General features: G+C 38.6%; 1 protein-coding gene across 1 annotated transcript in view; it reads left to right on the top strand.

The window, feature by feature from the left end:
• The window catches only part of LOC123874325 (RNA-binding protein MEX3B), a 99,989-nt gene extending 78,418 nt beyond the window's left edge, over positions 1-21,571 (top strand). The window contains exon 2 of the mRNA XM_045919594.1: positions 20,279-21,571. Within this exon, the coding sequence (XP_045775550.1) occupies positions 20,279-21,159 (881 nt within the window). The 3' untranslated portion in view covers positions 21,160-21,571. The remainder of the gene's footprint in view (positions 1-20,278) is intronic.
• The last annotated feature ends 350 nt before the right edge of the window (positions 21,572-21,921 follow it).

Raw genomic sequence — 21,921 nt, 5'->3', positions numbered from 1 at the left:
TTACAGCTAGACTCACATGATTAGGGTTGATTTGTGCTAGACCGTACCGGGCCCGAGCCGTGCCCGCGTGCGAGACATAATTGGAAATTTGGAGGTCACATCACACCGTGCCATGTCCGAGTCTTCCGAGCCTCGTCCGTGTTACGTTTCTTCATATAAACTTGCAATTCATGGATCATCCGCGCTACATGCGGACGTTTCTCGAACGTAGCATTCTAGCATAAATCATCTCTAAGTTGGAGTAGGCCCGCTAGTTTCATTCGCGCCGCATTGCGAGCAGAGGGCCTTTGAAAAAGGACGCCGGAGGGTTCGAAACTACATAGTTGGACAAACTTAGACTAATCACGTGAGTCAGGCCCTAAGATATTATATAACCTACAATCTACATATGAAATCTTAAGTATCTAGATCTAGCCCTTTGAACTGTAGGTATGTTGATTAGCCAGTCAATTCCTCCTCGTGTATAGATTAACCCGTCCAACTGACAGCCATCAAACCGTGGACATGACCTGTGCAAGCGATAATTTCCCGATGGATACGTAACGCGCAATTATATAGAATGTGGGTTAAATTCGCACGCCAGGGGTTGCCAATGCACCGGCGGGGGTCGTTGACCGGTATCGATCGGTGACGACGCGCCCCTGCGGCGCCGCGCCCTCCGCAGCCACCCCAACCCCTCCCTCGAACCCCTCTACGCCGCACACACGCTGAAACACCGCATGCGACATTTCGCTCCACTTTGGGTGCCGGCTTCTGAGTTCTCTACCCACTTTTTGCGCGGGAAATTAAATAGGTATGTCTTTTAGTGATCGTTGTTAGATATTAGTAGGTACAATGCTAGCTTTTATTGCTGACTTCTGCGTGAAGTTAGTAATAATTGTATAATGTAAGTGAGGTAGTAGGTACACTGAAATGGACATACAAGTAATTATATAGAAGTATGAATTATTATACGCTGGAAGAGGTGTGTCATAACAAAATGTCTGTTATTTTTTTAACGATAACGATTGGCGTCCCCACTGAGCGTACCGGGAATTAAAATTGTCACTTTGTGTCAAAATAGTCTTCTTGTTCACATTATGTTGACAGATGTTTCATCACTAACATTTAGTTCCGAGTAAGCTCACATGACGCTCACTGCTGCTATCAGCACCAAATTAGCGATAATAAAGTTGCTTGGAGAACAGGTCGGCAATAGCAGGGCCAGCGTACTTGTAATAGTAGTGGTCAGTGGATAGGTAACTTTGTTTCTATTTTCCACAGCTCGATAAGTTTAGCCGATTTGATTCTCTGCCTTGATAGATTGGTTGGCAGGATTTGATTATGTCATGATAGAATGGTTGGCAGTATGTCGTGTTCTATGTACCCTTACATTAATTTCAGGTCAACCTGTATCTTAAATACTACTAAATTAGTCAGTCTATGCCATTGATTTATGCAGGATCTATACTCAATGCAGTAAAATTGAAATTCAGGAGAGTTGCCAGTATAACTTTAAAACTTGAAATGCGTAAAGCGAATTTATTTTAGTTCTCTATTTCGATTAAGATAATTGATTGTTTATTCATTTTAATCCTTCGGTTATAAACCATTCTAATTTCTAATATTATCTATACGAAACTGTGCCTGTCTGTCTATCTATCTATCTGTGTCTATCTATCTGTCTGCCAGCTTTTCATGGCTCATCCGTTTATCCGATTTTGACGAAATTTAGTACATAGATTACTTGCATGCCGAAGAAAGATATAAACTACTGTTCCCACGGGATTTTTAAAAACCAAAACTCACGCGGATGAAGATGCGGGCATTATCGTAACTACGTACATATTTAACGTTATATGCACTGCAGATTTTTATGTAAGAACTTTTCTTAATTCGTGTATCGTCGATTTAGCTTGGGTCTATTCAGTATGACGCCCTATGTTTATGACAACGCGATGCGTCACCGCTGGCTCTGCGCCAAATCGCTATGATGAAACATTTCTATCTCCGATAAAATAATTGTCCACATTCCCGTTATATTTTCTCCCTAAAAAATAGCCGAATGATAAAAGATATCTTTAAGTTGGAAAATGGTCTTACAAAGAAACATACCAGGGAAAAATAACATTGTTAAATATAATAAATGAGAGCGTCTTACCAGGGATCCATTGTAGATGGTGTACCTATAGCAATGTATAGATAAACAGCTGTAGGGTGCGCGGGAAAACCTATACCTTTTGCGCGCGGGGATCGTGCGGCCACAAGTTTTTCTACCCTGCCAGCCGGCCGTTGTTATAGTAACATCTTATGAAATCTACTTTCCTGGTACTTCTTGAAAACTTTACCTACTTTATCATAGAAATAATAAAATAAAGTAGGTAAAGTAGGTTCTGCGGTCCGCCCTCCCCTTTCTTTTAATGAACGAGGTGATTAAATAAAAACCTTGGATAAAAACTTACTTTGTTTATTTTAGTCATTGACATAGGATAGTTCTGTTTGTACTGTGATAGTAGTTTACAATTAAATTCCCACATTTTAAAAGCCTGATAGAATAATAAAATGGTATAAAGTCATCGTAATAATTTTATTAATGTAAAATATTAGATGTTTGGATGTTTATTACTTATTTCACGCCACAATGACTGAACCGATTTGGCTAAAATTTCGAATGGAAATAGCTTATACTCTAACTTAACACATAACCTTCACACTACTTTTTATACTAGTAAATTTTCCGCGGGATTTTTAAAAAACGTGTATCCACGCGGACGAACTTCGCGGCCAGCATCTAGTTGGAAAGAAAACAGTCAAATCAACGTGATCTTTTCAAACCTAGACTGGCTAATCTGTTCCTATCGATATAGGTGGGTTTGCTTTCTGAGACCATTAATAAAGGTATTCCTTTCACATTCCACAGTAATTAATTATTATTTTATAGTGTCATAATATATCATATACATATCCTTATTAATTTTGTTATAAAAGTTGAATAAGCCAATATTTAAATTGGGTATTTTCCTGTCCAAGCTGGCTTCAATTTCATTTATAAAATACTTTTAGATATATGTATTTTAAGAGGAAAGCCAATGCGAATGACATAGACGATTTCACCTTCAAACTAGCAATTTTGACATGTCATGACCCTCTATTGACAATTAATCAAGCAGACATTTCAATCTGCGAAATTTACGCGGACTTTTAGTATTTTGACGTAGGAGGGTAAAAGATCCAGTACATGAACGAATAAGGACTACCCTGACATTGACCTAAAATTAAGGTATATGAGAATCGTTCTATATATAATTTTTATATTTTGTGTGTCTGTACACAGTAGGTATACACTCTTAAATTATTTAAATATCAAAAAATCAAATAAAATGCGTGGTATTAATTATTATAAATTATTTTATTTAACAAAAGGATAAATTGCCAGTAAATGAACTGGGAATTTCAGTGAATGAACGAACTCTATCTAGTGCATAAACTCTTGATTCCTATTAATAAATAAATTCTTAAATATATTTTCGGCTTGGAATTCAAAAAAAATTGTCAGATTTTCACAGTTTTTGACTTATTGTATATTTTTTCTACATTTTGCGCGATAAATCAAAAACTATTTTACATAATAATAATAAATAAAACCTGTTTTAGAATGTATAATAGAGCCCTTTCTGTATAATAGAGAAAATGAAACTTAATGCCCATGTTGCACCCAAGTCGCTGGAAGTGCAACATCAGCTGCTGAATGTTTTGAGAGTAGTGAGAACAATATACCGTAACACATGTTATCAGATTTGTTCCTTTGAGCCGAGAAGCCACATGTTCTGATGCTTTTTAGACAATCTAAGATCTCTCATTAAGTGGTCCAAAGCATTTTGATTGAATAGTCTAAGTTGAGATGTAAAAGTCACTACATCGTCACTACCTTCTGAAAGTTCTTGAAGTAGATTGGAGGTACTGGGTTGGGGCTGAGGTACAGATTTATCACCAGAAGTCAGAATCGTTCTAATTGTAGACTGCAAGTTACAATTATTAGAGTCGCTTGGAACAATTTTTTTGCTGTTTCTTCTGGTTATATTCACAATGCAGAAATAATAATCATCATGGTGTTTAGATGGGTCGCGCCAAATTATAATACTTTTTTTTAGTAAAAGTAGGGTCTATTCTTATTTGCTCATAAACGCAATGAGGAAATACAGCTTCCACATATAAAAATTTGGAGTCCAGGCCTTGCTGTTAGCTGCTAATGGGTTCTCAAAGTAGCCCGAGTATGCTTGTTTTACAAAGTTGGACACACTTGCACGACATTCTTTAATACGTACTCGCCACCAAATGGTACAAAAATGATTGGAATAACTTGCAGATGTTCTTCTTGATGTTAACACCTCGATAAATTTTGGAAATTACTTGTCTGATCCAAATCCAAATGAAAAAAAATCCAAATCGGTCCAGGCGTCTTTGAGTAATCGGGGAACATACATTAAAAAAAAAAGATAACGAGGAATTCAGAACCTCTTCCTTTTTTTGAAGTCGGTTAAAAATATTTTTTAAATTTTGGTAACAGTTTCCTTTTTTGTGATGCCAGGGAGCTCTAAATATCGATTTTGAACGAAATAGGTCAATTAACAAAGAATTTCAAAATGGCGATGACTTTTTTAAATTTTGGTAACAGTTTCTTATTTTGTGATCCCGGGAGCTCTAAATATCGATTTTGAACGAAATCGGTCAATTAATAAAGAATTTCAAAATGGCGTCGACTTTTTTAAATTCTGGTAACAGTTTCTTATTTCGTGATCCCAGGGAGCTCTAAATATCGATTTTGAACGAAATCGGTCAATTTACAAAGAATTTCAAAATGGCGTCGACTTTTTTAAATTCTGGTAACAGTTTCCTTTTTTGTGATCCCAGGGAACTCTAAATATCGATTTTGAACGAAATCTGTCAATTAACAAAGAATTTCAAAATGGCGTCGACTTTTTTAAATTTTGGTAACAGTTTCTTATTTTGTGATCCCAGGGAGCTCTAAATATCGATTTTGAACGAAATCGGTCAATTAACAAAGAATTTCAAAATGGCGTCGACTTTTTTAAATTTTGGTAACAGTTTCCTTTTTTGTGATCCCAGGGAGCTCTAAATATCGATTTTGAACGAAATCGGTCAATCAACAAAGAATTTCAAAATGGCGTCGACTTTTTTAAATTTTGGTAACAGTTTCTTATTTTGTGATCCCAGGGAGCTCTAAATATCGATTTTGAACGAAATCGGTCAATTAACAAAGAATTTCAAAATGGCGTCAACTTTTTTAAATTTTGGTAACAGTTTCTTATTTCGTGATCCCAGGGAGCTCTAAATATCGATTTTGAACGAAATCGGTCAATTAACAAAGAATTTCAAAATGGCGTCGACTTTTTTAAATTTTGGTAACAGTTTCTTATTTCGTGATCCCAGGGAGCTCTAAATATCGATTTTGAACGAAATCGGTCAATTTACAAAGAATTTCAAAATGGCGTCGACTTTTTAAAATTTTGGTAACAGTTTCTTATTTTGTGATCCCAGGGAGCTCTAAATATCGATTTTGAACGAAATCGGTCAATTAACAAAGAATTTCAAAATGGCGTCGATTTTTTTAAATTTGGTAACAATATCCTGTTTTGTGATCCTAGGGATCCTCAGATATTGATTTTGAACAAAATCTATGACAGTTCAAGAAAATAGATTTTAAACACTATTTAAATTATTATCATTAACATTAAATTAAATGAAAACACGACGCGCGACGTGTACTGCAGCCCCTGAGCTTGAGCACAGGCCGAGCCGGTATAAACCGATTTCTCTCCGTACGCGACGTAGCGCCTGTGCTCACGCACACACGCGCCTCAAGCTTGTAGTAGTGTACCTATCGTAGCGCGCTTGTATGAAGCTTTGACTCTGTTCGCTACTCATGTGGTTATACAACGCAATACCACACTAACAAACACTCGTACAAACATTCAGACAAGTATATACTCACACACACTCACACACACACATGGACGCACGCACACGCACTTTTGAACGGTTTGAACGGAACACGGTTTTGAAATTGAAATTGAAAAAAGTGTAAGAATTTGTAAGAAAATATTTAAAAAAGGTATATCAGCCGGTTTTTTATTCCAGCTCTTAATACATGTAATAACGTCCAATCTGTTCATTTACTTGAGCCTTTACCCTAGTACCTAATTATATCGACCGCCCCATATCAAAACAAAGTAAAAGTCATTTTTCCGAAAATCGTTTTATGTCATAAGCCTAACTTTCATAGTATGTCCCGTTGTATTGTAAGGACACCCACATTAAAGTAAAATTAAAAGCTAGTAAGTCGCTTTGACCATTTTAAAACATAGTAAGTCTATGAACTGGCTAGGTTTTTTATAGATTAATGCGCCTTACTAAGTTTTTCAAAGGAATTAGATTAAATAAAATAAATATCACCCATTATCTAAATACCATGTCAAAACAGTAAATACTTAATGATGCATTAAAACTTAAAAGTAAGATAGGAAAAGTCAATGACCTCTACATGTCAACTGTTAAATATGGCTTGCAAGGGAAATACTTTGCATACTTACATAATGTTTTTAGGGTTCCATATCTCAAAAGGAAACACGGGACCCTTATAGGATCACTTTGTTGTCTGTCTTTCTGTCCGTCTGTCCGTCTGTCGTGTCTGTCAAGAAAACCGATAGGGTATTTCCCGTTAACCTAGAATTATGGGCAGGTAGATAGGTCTCAACTCTCATAGCCCAAGTAAAGGAATAAATCCGAGAACAAATTTCGTGATTCTAGATCAACGGGAAGTACTGTATAGGTTTTCTTGACGGACGGACGGACAAATGGACAGACAACAAAGTGATCCTTTAAGAGCTCCGTTTTTCATTTTGAGGTACGGAACCCTAAAAAAGAAAGTGATGCACATCTAATGAATAAATGTGTAGGCCAGTCTTCACACTAAAATATTTAAACCCCTTTAATTTAAAAACTGTCGTAGCCTAGTGGTTAGAACATCCGCCTCCTAATCGAAGGTCGGGGGTTCGATCCTGGAATCACGCACTACTAACTTTTCAGTTATGTGCGTTTTAAGCAATTTAATATTGTATATCAAATCTTTGAAAAGAGCAACCGCCGAGTTTCTTGTTGAAGACTACGGCCTAAACTTCTCTTGAATTTAAACCACTTACTAGGTTTTGATCTGAGAAAGAAATTTGACATTAATTGACAAAATTGAGAGACCTAAGCTTGTATAAGAACACAGAAGTGTCATAATTCGTGTTCACTTTGCCTAACGTCTCTCGGAGAGCAGAGAGAGATTTAAACTGTTTCTTATAATCATTGGCCATATTTCAAATGCGAAAGTGTGTTTGTTGGTTTAATATTCAATCACGCTGCAACGGAGCAACCAGTCGACGTGGTTTTTTGCATGGATACATTTAAAGACCTTGAGAGTGACATCTCTCTCCGCATCGTATTCTTTATTGCTGAGGGTTGTGACCTCTTTCCATTATTCCTACATCTAATGGTAGGTTTTCTTGGGATGCGATGAGTTCAAAGAGCCTACGGAACTCGACTAGAAAAACGAGATTTTGACTCTTAGGTTTAACGGTTATGAATTAGTTATTATTATCAGTGATAAAATTGATTAGGGCTGCCAGGTAAAATGACATTTATCTCGGAAAATCAAAGAGTTTCCACGAGATTTTTTCCAAGTTTTCGCTACTAAGTACATATATTATGAAGAGGAAAGGTTTGTTTGTTTGTTATCGATAAACTCTGAAACTACTGAACTACTTGCACTAAAGACATAATCATCAACATCAACCGACAGACGTCCACAGTGAACATAGGTCTTTAATAGGGTCTTCCACATGCTACGGGTTTGCGCCGCCTGAATCTTTGCGCTTGCGCTTGACGACAATCATGCTTTAAAGAAAGCAATGATGAGGTCCAAGTTGGAGCACGCTTACCTGGAAGATGCCTATTCACTCTTGGCTTGCAGGTATCTATGGTATATATGGCAGGAAACACGGCCGCAGAAATGGCGTTCCAACCTTTAGGCTCTCCCCATTGCCCGCAGCATGAATCTGAGCTTCCTTATGATGGTTATATTATGTACATATAATATCTCATAAGAAATCTCTAACACACAATCCAGCTAAGTAGGTCCAATTTCAAAAAAAGCTAGCTAGCCGACAAATCTAACTCAGTTAGGCAGCCTTCGGGAACCTTCGAGATGTCTCTCGTCCAAAATTCCTCAATACTTGAAGACCAGTCTTTGAATAGTGCATGATGTCAGTGATGAAAAATGGATCCGAAATATAGGTCTTTTTTTGTACACAGGAAATGCCTGACGCATACCCCTCCGTCATGTGGGACTTACACCAAACTTGCACTACTACGAAATCCATTTCGGAACACGGCGCCCGAAACGAGGCGCGCTATCTCCTAAAAAACATAGGTATAATACCTATTTAGAACACTTACTATCTGTCATCATAATCTATGACAACCTCCGAGTATTTACCTGGTAAAACCGTAACTTTCGAATAAATTTTAGTATATAAGCAGGCTTCATTTAGAAATGAAAAAATCCCTATTTTATTTTTCAACGATTATAAACACAACTTTCATTCAAAAATAATAAGCTTAAATTCATTTTAAATAATATTTTGCGACGAAATGACGCGCACAGTCCTTCCGCCATGACAGTCCAGTGGACACTGAATTCCATAGAGCGCCTGCAAGAAAATAAATAGCACAGGAAGTTTTTTGGTTAGTTTTAGATTATTTAAGAAACGAAAAACATTTAGTATAAAACTAACAGTTAAAATTGATTGCTAAACCTAAACATATCATTTTCTGGAGGTTGGCTTCAAAGTATCAAGATGTTAAAGAAAACTTTTACAGAACAAGTTGCGAACAGCAATGTTTTCAACTTGGTTTTTTTTTTATTGGGATAATGTATACTAAATAAAAAGAGGCCCTTATAATCTTCACAAACTGAAGTTTTTAATTGCATGTTAATTCTTTAGAAAAATAAACAATTTACTTCAAAGTACAGCATTTTTGCGATTTGTCAAATAGCAATTACCTTAAGAGGATCATTGTCAACGATCCCCCGTCGATTTCCTACGTATGATATTATTGTTCTCATCTCTATCTGCCCTGGTTCGTGTATTCTCGGTTCCTAGATCGGTGCATTTGTGATAACCAATTCTAATTGCTGTGATTGGCTGAATTTACCATGTTCTTGCTGCGACAGTGAGTTTGAGCCACTAGCGGAACAATGTTAGCCGGTCAGAAATGATTGCAATTAGTCAACCTGTATGACGTCCGTGTTCTGTTTTTGATTACAAAAAAGAAAAAATTGTTGTTGCAATCATCAATTTTAGCAAATAGTGAAAGAGAGTCGACCAATCAGAGGTCACAACTACCGTCACACTTTCTGTGAAACTATGGCAGTAGGCTTACCGAGTAATGAAAACAATTTTTCATTCTGTAATGTCATGTGGCAAGTAGGGTTGCCACCTGCCTCTTTTTGATTTACAGGCTACCACCATCAAAAATACGGGGTTTAGATTTGAAGAAATTTAAAAATTTGAAGTATTTGAAGAAATAGGCGGTGGTTCTCTCTGAAATGCATGGAAAGCCTATTTAGATATTTCAGTTTATTTGTAAGTTTTGTATTTTTTCTCTGTATGTTGCCGTGTCTTGATTGGTGAACTGTGTTTGCAATGTGATTTTAAATAAAAGATTTATTTATTTAAATAGCTTTTAAAAACTCTAGTTTTGTAAAGCAAAATGTTATACATTTCATGCATACAATCTTTGCATTTTAACTTAAATTTACATTTAACTTGTAATTCCACCTTCACAGTATCAATACTATGGCCGTAGCCAGGAATCGATTTCGGGAGAGGTTTTATCAGGGCCGGAACTGAATCCTGTCATGAGGAAAAAAACATTCGCTCAACTTTATGGGCTAATTACCTAATGGGTTAGTGGAATTTCGCCTTTCAATTTGACAGTGAGATAAAATACAACAATAAAAAAGCGCGAGCGCAGTGAGCGTAAGTGTTTTTGGTACAATTACAGAAAGAATTAAAGTGAAAGGGAAACGAGTTTAGCCATAGCAAGATTTTATTTTTAAAGCTCCCTATCCATACTAATATTACAAATACGACAGTATATCTATTTGCCTATCTATTTGTTACCCTTTCACGGCCCATCTTCTTTACCAAAATTTTGGTACTTACTATTCAGAGGTAACTTGCATCCCAGACATAAACTTTTTAGCCCGGAAAATCCCCCACGGAATTTTTAAAACTCTAAATTCATGCAAACGAAATTGCGGGGCTTACACCAAGTAATACAAATTCAAAGCGCGAGTGAAGTGAGCGCGAAATGTTTGATATATTTCCAAAAAAAAATTGGTAAGCAAATGCAAGAAATAGTGTAAGTATTATTTTAGGCTTAGGTTTTTGACGGCTTCCCAGGCGCAGTCGCCATTTCTAAATTACTGGTCTGGTGGGAGGCTTCGGTCATGGCTAGTTATATGGTTACTATGGCCCTAACGGCCAAGAAATTAGACTGCATCATCACTTACCACTAGAAAAGATTAAAGTCACGGGCTAACTTGTATAAAAAAAGGCTAACATCCTCAAACCAAGCCCCGCCGCCTTGGCTACGACCATGATCAATATCGAGTGGGTTTCGGCTACGCATTGCCGCAAAAGGAAAATATTCTTTCTACTGGACATAACGTCAGTGTTCGGTTTCGCCAGCCAAGTGCGAGTCAGACTCACGCACCGAGGGTTCCGATTCGGGTATTTTTTTCGACATTTTACACGAGAAATCAAAAACTGTTATGCATTAAAAAAAATATGCATAAAAATAAATAAAAATCTGTTTTAGAATGAACAGGTAAAGCCCTTTCATATGATAACCCACTTGATATATGTAGTTATCTTACTTTGAAAATTGAAAATACTAATATTTGTTCATGAACACATGACAGACGGATAGAAGGACAGATGGACAGACGGACAGACGGAAAGACAGACAGACTGATAGACAACGAAGTGATCCTATAAGAGTTTTTTTTGCTTTTGAGTTACGGAACCCTAAAAATATTTAGTTTTATTTGCCCCGTATTTTATTTTCATAATTACCGGTTTCTCTATCCTGACATACGGGGTAACCAGTAAAATACGGGGCCTCTGGCAACCCTATTCGGAAAACACTGTCACATTCAAGTTAATGTCAAATATTTTGTTTTCAATTACAGAAAGCTGCATCAATCATTATTACAATATTTTCTTTGTTGTGATTGGCTGAATTTTTGAGTTTCAGCCAATAAACAGACTGTTTGCCAATTAAACGTCATAACAATATAAATGCCAGAAAGTTTAACCAAATAAAACAAACTTAATGAGAACCTAGTGAGAATGCAAACGGCACACAATTTATAATACATATTATGTTAGTCGTATATAATAGATATTATAGTAGTCGTTCACTTTGGTAATAGTCAGATTGTCATCAGTAAAATTGATATTGGTCGATGTATCGTAAATTATTGTTTCGGTGACAAATATTTTTATTATCTATTTATCTTTGAACAGAATGGAATAGAATGAAATGGAATGGAATACAATGATAAATTTTTATTCCTGTAAACTTTTAGGTAAACTTCAAAGTGTTTTTGGATGGTCAGAAAAATTTACCACTGGTTCGGAATGCCGTTCCTACGTTTTCTAGGGTTTCGTACCTCAAAATGAAAAACGGAACTCTTATAGGATCACTTTGTTGTCTATCTCTCTGTCTGTCGTGTGTGTCAAGAAAACCTCTAGGGTACTTCCCGTTGACTCAAAACCATGAAATTTGGCAGGTAACCTAACTGCGTAATTTTGGGTAGTTTTTTTAATCGATAAAGAAAGTTTGCGACATTGTTCAATAAAAAATTTGGATTCCAACTCCTCAATCCTGATGTTGCAGGGGACCTGACTACTAAAGTTTAGTAAAGTTACTGTCGAATTTTTCTAACAGTGTAAGCAGCAGAGCTGAGTTTACCATCAAGTGTTGATATGTGGGTGTTCCATAGAAGCTTTGCATCTAACATTATACCGAGAAACACGGGGTTCTCCTTTATTTTCAACATATGATTATTTATCAATGAATTTATGTCATTTAAGGTCCTGGTATTGGGCAGTGTGAATTCAACACACTTAGATTTCTTTGCATTTGGAAGTAAATTGTTAGCAATAAATCAGAGAGTGACCTGTGATATGGCATTACATATAGTATACATTGTCAAAAATTATAATATTAAAGCTGTGCGTATTGCGTGAGGAATAGGTTGCAAGAGAGTTGCAACTTGCAGGGTTTGATGCATGCGCTATTGCCAGCAAACATGAGACATATTTTTATCTACAGGCAACGTCTGAGTAGGTAACGCATACGTCTAACGCAAGTTGAAATGTATTTAGTTAGACCTATCGACAAGTTTGGAGTCGGGTGCAGTCTAAATGTGGCCCGTGTGTTTAGACTGTCCGTTTCTGTCAGTTTCACGTGTCGTCCCCCGCACTTCACCACCCCGCTTGCACAAATCGAGACAGCACGAAATTTTCAAGATTTCTGGGTGTAATTTCTGGTTTTCGTAGTTCCCACATAATTATAACAATATAAAATATATAACGATAATTTTTTTACTACATAATATTCATTAAATTTTCTAGGTCTGTGGTTTTTCCAAATTTCATTAAATTGCTTCGTTGTCTAGAAAAACGAGCACAAAGTTGGGCCTTTTTTTAAAGAAAAATACAAATCTTTGAGCCCCTGTAATTTTAAAACTACATATTTTTAGAAAAATCTAAAACACCACAGACACAGATATTAGTTTCTAGACTATGTCTGCAAAATTTCATGGACTTTGGTTGCTTAATATTCAAATGAAATGGGAACTACGATTGTATGGAGTAAGTGACGGAGAGAGCTCTGTTAAAAGAGGAGTCAACTAAATTATAGAGATGAAAATCCAATAAAGTACCACTGAAAAATGTTCGCGTATAACGTGAGTAAAAAAATAATAATCATAAAATGGCCGTAGCGTAGCGCGGTGACCCGGTTCTACGGCGTAGAGTGCGGTGGCCGCTACGGTGGCGCTACGCGTACGAAATGTAGGTGAGAGAGAACTAGGCTCTACGACTCTTGTGCTACAAGCTCTATTACTGACTTACATTTTAATTTGACGGTGCCTAGTATTTAAATGATATAATGACGTCTTAATGCAAATAATTAACAAATTAAATTAAAAGATTTTATTATAAACTAAAGCATTGTCTTTTCCCGTGCATTTTCCCAAAAATCTTCTTTCATACAAACCTTGTTCTGACAATAGTGAGAACAAAAAAAAAGAATTGTTCAATTTAGTGCCGTCGTTCGGAAGCTATGCCGGTACATACATTTCGGCGATTCATTCTTATTTATATAGAAAAAAAAATCATTAATGATCTATTATAATATTACTTATTCAAATATAAATAAACTTGCAAGTTATTCAGTTCAAAGTAAACACTATTGTTATATTTTTACCAGCTCTGTTGAATGGTAGAGAGAGGTATCTCATTATTTCCTGAATACTAGAGTATCATGATATAACATTTGAACAAAACTTTAATATATTAATTATATTATATAATATAATGTATAATATTGTATCTAGGAGCAGTATTACCCTAGTGGTTAAGAAGTCAGCTTTTAAGTTGAATGACCCCTAACTTTTTGGAGCTATTTTTTTATTTAAACGTGTGATGACGTTACTAGACAAACGGCAGATTATTATGACCAAACTCTTCTCATTTTGAAAGGGAACTCGATGAGATTGACAGACCTTTGAGAAAATTTTGGAGAAGTTTTACATCTTTATAATATTTAGTATAGATAGATAACAGAACTATATTATGTAATTGAGAAAATTGATTAATTTAGAAATATAATAATTTGTACCTGTAACAATTATTTAAAAAAAAAGTACGTAATTTCTGGTATTTAAAAATATGTTCCGCGAAACCGCACCGCATGAATAATCGCGGACGCGGGCGTGTGTAATCCGGCTCTCTGAATAATAAATCACCCTGTATCATGTAGGCCGTATTGTACAATTCATACAGGATGTTTGCTATATATCTGTTAACCTTTTAACCTGTGTTTGACCTATGGTACGTACGGACCATGCCATTTTCTAATTTTATTTTTTACTTGCCAAAAATGTATTAAAAAATTACTTACATAAGTAAAACCGTAGTTTTATTATCTAATATATAATAATGATACTTATACAATAACTAGCTTATACCCGCGACTTCGTCTGCGTGGACTACACTATTTTCAAACCCCTATTTTTCCCCTTAAGACTTGAATTATCAAAAATCCTTTTTTAGCGGATGTCTACGTCATAATAGCTACCTGCATGCCTTCAGCCCAATCCGTCCGTTTGAGCTGTGCGTTGATAGATCAGTCAGTCACTTATATTTAGATTTGTAACTATACTTAGGGATAGGGTAGCTGTCTAAATGAAAGATCCCCCTACATCCAAACTTAAAAACTTTACCTCTCTTTATAATATTAGTGTAGATATATCTTTATTATCTAGAGAGAGCAATACTGTGCTATAATGATTCTTGAAGGGTATTTTCTCTAGAGTACTGGAGTATTACGTTCCCTATAAGATATACGACTTTCCATTGGTATTTGTTTCATTTCTGCAGCTACCTAAGTATCCCGTTTTATTGAAATTGGAAACCATAACAAGGTTAGGTTTATTCGAAATACGCATCTTTACTTAAGGTTATTTCGTATATAATGTATAATATTGTATATGTTATAATTATACTCTTACTAATATAAAAATGCAAAAGATTTTGTTTTTCTCATCCACACCGATTTGGCTTATCAAAAAGTTAACTGTCCTTAAGTTTTTTAACAAGCGCGATGTAGAATTGTAGACTATACGTGAGATATTTTTGAAACTTTGTACCTACTATACGACATAGCGCTATCATCATCGTCATTATCAACCGATAGACGTCCACTGCTGGAAATAGGTCCCTTGTAAGGACTTCCACAGGCCACGGTCTTGCGCCGCCTGAATTCAGCGGCTCCCTGCGATTAGTTTGATGTTGTCTGTGCACCTAGTGGACAGTTTAACCCACGCTGCGCTTTCCGGTGAAAAAGAAACCCTAATAGAATCACTTCGTTGTCTGTCTGTCTGTCGTGTCTGTTAAACCCCTTTAGGGGAATCAAAATGTATGCTACACAAGTAGCAATATGCTACGCAAGTAGCAATATCTTATAGCACAAGTAAAGAAAAACGTATATTTATGGCTGCATCACAAAAAAAAGGTATTATTTGTAAGATGGTACGGAATCTTTCGTATGTGAGTCAAACTCGCACTTGACTCTTTTTCAATATGGGGCCTTCTGTCGTCTGTTGCGGAACGCAAAGCTTTGGCGCGTTCATAATGATTGCGCCTTCACAATGGACCTTGTGCTAAATAATTCAGCTCTTCTCTACGAAGCTGCCGTTCCCATGGTCGCCATGGCAACAACCTATTTACATATGCATCTGTATCAAGCTATGAATAACCTTCCTCAGGGTCCGTAGTTTTACATGTCTACGAACGGGTCTCTTCCTCGTTCCCTCAATTTTGAGGATCATGGCTCCCCTTAAATGCAATCTTTGTTACGATGTTCCCCCATTGCTCCCTGTCTTGCCGCGTACATAGCATCGCAGATAACATCGCATATAGGTGTATCGACTGCTTCTTTTATTTGGTTTTTTTTTCTCTTAAAAAGAATATTAGCCATGCTAATCATGACTAATACTCCCTTTTACCCTCCAATTAAGCGTAAAGCTTGTGCCAGGAGTGGGTACGACAATAGTGCAACGGGTGGGGTTTAAACTGCCGACCTTTTGGAATTCAGTCCGCTTTTCAACTGTTGAGCTATCGAGGCTCTAAAGAACGGTTTGATCAACGTCTCGGGCTTCGTCCGCGGGGTATCTTTCCTTCGATCTTACGATACATCCATAGTCCATACAACCAGTCCTGCTGTGGACTTCTATCAATTGATGACGACGCCAATGTATTATTTCGTGGCGGCAATTTCTAAGTCATTAAAGATAAGTTGACGTTTACCAAACTTTTTACCCCTGAAATTGGCGGAAAATATTATTTGTTTCAGCAACATACAATATCAACGATTATTTCAATAAGCAAAAGTGCATTTTTGCCTTTCAATTCATGAAAATATTCACTCTGATATGAAAAAAAGAAAACGTTTCACAATGTCAGGAATTAAATAAATACAAGTGTAAATTAAAAATTTATAACACCCCCGACGATCCAAAGTATTTGAGTTTTCCAAAACATCATTTTCAAATAAATAATTATGTATTTAGGCAACGTCCATCTTGACAGCTTGACATTTGTCTATTGACATAATATTATGAACCTAACGGTTATCTAACCTTCTTTTATACAAGAAAACTAGAAAAGAGCTGATAACTCTTAAACGGCTGAACCAATTTTTTTAGATTATAGCTAAGAACACTCTCGATCAAGCCACCTTTCAAACAAAAAAAACTAAATTAAAATCGGTTCATTCGTTTAGGCGCTACGATGCCACAGACAGATACACAGATACACAGATACACAGATACACAGATACACAGATACACAGACACACAGATACACAGATACACACGTCAAACTTATAACACCCCTCTTTTTGGGTCGGGGGTTAAAAATACATTAAAGTGCCACTTAAAAATTGCAATATTTCTCACTTAAAAACATAATTTTATAAAAGCAAAAATTTTAAGTTAGTAAGAATTCTGCAACATTATAGTAAAAATAGGATTGAAGTTATGTCAACTCGACAAAATGTTAACTAGCAATCAAGTAAGCAGTGCCCTAACGCCTCTATGGAGTTCATAATACAAACAAATAAAGCATAGTACCTATTTACGCCAACAAATCCTTAATAATAATTGGTAGACCCAGAGATAGCGCTTGCACCATTTAGTACTTAGGTTTAGTATGAGTTGGCACATCTCGATAACCATGGTAGATTTTTATTTTCGAAATACTATAACGTCAGAGGAAATTGGCTCAAAACTTGTTCGAGTTCCATGACTACAGCAAGCGCCTCAAGCGGAAACTTAAATCTAAAAATTAGTAGTACTAAATCAACCACTACCCCTTATTATAAATGCGAAAGTGTGTTTGTTTATTGGTCGCTGCTTCAATCACGCCGCAACTGAGTGATTTTTTCATGAATAGTTATAGTTAAAGTGATATAGGCTAGTGATATAGATATAGTTAAAGTGATTTTGATTCCGGAAAATCAAAGAGTTCCCGCGCTTTCGAAAACTTTAATTTTACAAAAATCCACGCCTATCCCACGTCCACGCGGATGAAGTTGCGGGCATCAGCTAGTTTCAAACAAATTTTCATTATAATGTTTCGATTTTTTTTATTGCAAGATAGGCTCGCGCTTGACGACAATCATGCCTTTTGGAAAACAATGACGTAGTCTAGTTTGGAGCGCGCTTGCCTAGAAGATACTTATTAACGCAATACTCGAAATCTATCAACGTTGTCAAGAAGCTCAAACTCATACTATAGACTATGGTGTATTAACAAAACCCCCCATTCCGAGTCGGGTGAGCGTTAATTTGTCGCCCAGTACGGCTGGAACGCGGCCAACTCTCAGTATCATACATAAAACTTAAGCTCGGGCATTACTGTTTGGTTGCTGAATGGTGGAATGCGCTTTACCGTGGCTTTATTTTTTGGTAATTGCACCAACCACGATTAATTGTTCGATTCAACGCACGCACCTCTAATTTTTCGGAATTATGAGTGTTTTAAACAGCTACACTTACTACAGTACACTCGCTTTATAGGAAAATATCGTGAGGAAACCTGCATGCTTGTGAGTTCTCCATAATCCATACTCACAACTATAATTAGAGTTAAGAAAAAATCGCGCGGGGTCTAAAATAAACTTCATTTAGTACTAAAGTAACGCGCACTAAGTATGTGTGGACCCATACTTAGTGCGCTAACTTTTCACAGTCCCTCTGTTTAACCGATTTTGACGAAACTTGGTACAAAGATAGCTTGTATTAAGACTAAAATATTGAGCAATTAAATATCACTTGCTTTAACGATGAAGGAAAACATCGCATGAAAACCGGCATGCCTATGAGTTTTAATATTGAGTTATAATATTTTCAAACGTGTATAAAGTCTGCCAATCCGTACTTGGCCAGCATGGTAGGCTCTATGGCTAAAACCTTCTCATTGTGAGAGGAGAACAGTGCACAGTAGTGAGCCGGCGACGAGTTGATGATGATGATGAATGATAATTTAACGTCAACTTATTGAAGCTAAAGCAACGAGTGTTTCTAAACACACCCTGGTCTGAGAAAAAGCCCACAAGTGCCCACAACTAACACGGCTGGATACTCTTTTTATTGTTACCATTTCACAATACCACAAAACTAATTGGCATCGACATAATACCTAGATTTCTGTAAGCCTAGGTACCTACATCTAAATGTCATCGACCTACGGCATAAAAGCATTTTCTTCCATTAGTCTTCTAACATTTCCTTTCATTTCTGAATTTAATCTAATCTGTCATCCAGGATCATAAGTTGTCGCGTGAGCGAAGAAATAATATTTCTGAGTCTGATACCTGGATTTCGAGATCCTACCTAAACTTATGAGCTTCATATATCTCGCGTCTAAACAGATCAACGCGCCAGGGTCAATGACCTGCGAATTGTACATCTATCTTCTGTTATTATCTTTAGACTTTTCTTATTTGCAACCAATGACATAGGAGAGAAGAAGTAGTTGGTACTCAACTAATGTGACCCAAGTATCGTAAATCTAAGTCTTTATATTATTTATTTTCTTATGCAACTTATCTACTTCTGTTTTTTTAAATATAATACCTAACTACATTTTTAGCCCTTATTTTCACTAAAAATTAATTTGGAGCCTTTGGAACTTTTTAAACCATCATAGATATAGAATTAGTACCTACTTTTAAACAACACTAAATAAACTTTAACTGAAGTTTCAAACACCAAATTCGATATGGTTTAACAGAATTCCAATACAAAAACTGTCATAACATGAAATATAATTCTCAGTTAAACTTCACTTTGAATCATCACTTGTTATTTAAATAATAAAAGTTTTAATGTTAGCCTTAGCGCATCACTTGAGTTATTTCTATAATATGTAGCGAAGTTAAAATACTAAATATTTTGCCGTAGAACAAACATACAAAAGTAGATTTATATTAGGAAAAGCGTCTTAAGAAAATGCGTGATATTGATTGTGGGGTAGTGAATTCGTAGGACACTGCACGCTACGCTACCATGATTTGCCGCATTGGGGTCGCAAGAGTGGGATAGACATACAACCAAACCACGAGCTAGAACGGGATACGAGGCGTAGAGGCCGGGACCACGTGGTGTCTATACGTATTTTACGAATTAATAGCCATAGATTCTTGTTTTTCTGCTATAAGTTTAGATTTTACGGTTAAAAATGATCAGATGATTTTGTTTGAATATACATTTTCTGGAATTTCTTCAGGTTTCAGTAGGTCGGTTCTTGATAGCTTTCAGTTCGTATTAGACATGTGTCTCGCGCGGCTTTCAGCCGGCGAGTGACGTGTCCGCTCTAGTAACCGCATGGCAACGGCCGGGCTGACGTAGCGAGGCGGGAGGCTACATTGACGCCGCGCGCCGGGCGCCGGGCGCGGGCGTCTCGCAGGACTGATAATGGAACGTCTAGCCGCTGCAGTGCAATACCACGATAGCCGTACTACATAATCATTTTAATGACAAATACCGATAGTCCCTAGTTGGGCGCCAATTAATATTTGACTGTTAACTGGCGTCCAACTCGGGACTGTAGTACACAAAATTGATGATTTCAATATTAATAAAACTTTCGAAACTAGGCTAACTTATTAAAAAGTCGAACCCGAACATGAGGCGTGAGTACGCATTGCTTAAACACAGATCTCAGCCGGGCTCGCATAGTTCCATTGGCTTCTGATCTGCGGAAACCTTCATGTTGCAACTTCAGATTAGACTATGTACGCGAACCTTTTGCGCGAACTATAACAAATTTTTTTGCTTACTTATTTAAATATTTGTCTTTTGTTGTTTCAGGCTGCAAGATCAAGGCGCTGCGCGCGAAGACCAACACGTACATCAAGACCCCGGTGCGCGGAGAGGAGCCCGTGTTCGTGGTGACGGGCCGCAAGGAGGATGTGGCGCGCGCCAAGCGCGAGATCCTCTCCGCCGCCGAGCACTTCTCGCAGATCCGCGCGTCGCGCAAGTGCGGTGCCGCGCCGCCGCCGCCCGCCGGCGCGCCCGGCCACGTGACGGCGCAGGTGCGTGTGCCGTACCGCGTGGTGGGGCTGGTGGTGGGCCCCAAGGGCGCCACCATCAAGCGCATCCAGCACACCACGCACACTTACATCGTGACCCCGTCGCGCGAGCGCGAGCCCGTGTTCGAGGTGACGGGGCTGCCCGAGAGCGTGGAGGCGGCGCGCAAGGAGATCGAGGCGCACATCGCGCTGCGCACGGGCGCGGCGTCGGGCGCCACGGGCGCGGGCGCGGTGGCAGGCGCGGAGGGCGAGCCGCTGGCGCAGCTGTACCGCGCGGGGCTGGCGTCGCTGCTGCGGCCGGAGGCGGAGGCCGCGTTCTCATCGGCCGGCTCGTGCTCGTCGGGCGGCTCGTCGGGGCGCCTGGGCGACCTGCTGGGCATCTGGTCGTCCACGGAGCGCGACGAGGGGCTGGGCGAGTCGCCGTCGTTCGAGTCGCCGGGCGCGGGCGGCGTGTGGGCGTGGGGGCCGCCGCGGCCGTCGCCCGCCGCGTCGCCGGCGCGCAGCTGCGCCGTGTGCGGCGAGCGCGGCGTGGCGGCGGCGCTGGTGCCGTGCGGCCACAACCTGTTCTGCCTGGAGTGCGCGCAGCGGCTGGCGGCGGGCGCGCAGCCGTGCCCCGCGTGCGCCGCGCCCGCGCACCAGGCCATCCGCATCCTGTCGTAAGCCGCCACCGCCGCGCCGTCGCGCCGTCGCCACCGCCCGCGGGACTGACCTTTTTTACTTAAATCGTTACGAAAATATTAAAAAAAAAAAGTCGCGTAATCGAAATCCTGGTGCCAAAAGTCGGCGCCTCGCCGGCACGGCCCGTCCGCCGCGCCGTACCTATCGTAAGTCGGCAGAGTTACTCACGATATATTTTCTTATTATGAACGTTTTTTATTAGGTCGGCGAGCGTCCGCCGCGCTCGCCGCCGCAGAGAGAGTCGAGGTACGTTACGATAGAATTTCGAAAAAAAGCATAAAATTTAAAAAAAGTTGTATAATTATTATTATTGATGATAGCGTAAATGAGAAATCGAAAATTTATATAAAGCTTACCTAACGTAGTAGCGTCGAGTATTAAGATATCGTAATATTATAATAATTACTATTTAAGCGAGGGACGGGCGGCGCGGGGAGCGGCGCCCGGGCGCTAGCCAATGTTTGTTGTAGTGAATGTGACGCGAGCGCGCGGCCAGCGTGCCCGCTCGCGCATAGCGAATGTGTTCGCGCGGTGCCGCCGCGGCACTGCATGCCGCCCGCGGTACCGCGCCGCGGTAGTGTAATGCCCCCCGCCCGCGCGCCGACCGCTCCCCCGCAAGCCATGCTCATTATTTTGACTATACGATTATTCGCTTAAATGATATTATACATACGTACACACTATGATTACGATAATATTAATATAATGTTTGTTTTAAGTGTGTTTTAATGTTTAGATTTTTAT

This window comes from Maniola jurtina, chromosome 18, assembly GCF_905333055.1.
Source record: "Maniola jurtina chromosome 18, ilManJurt1.1, whole genome shotgun sequence".
Classification (NCBI taxonomy): domain Eukaryota; kingdom Metazoa; phylum Arthropoda; class Insecta; order Lepidoptera; family Nymphalidae; genus Maniola; species Maniola jurtina.
This window is presented reverse-complemented; position numbering and strand designations above follow the sequence as displayed.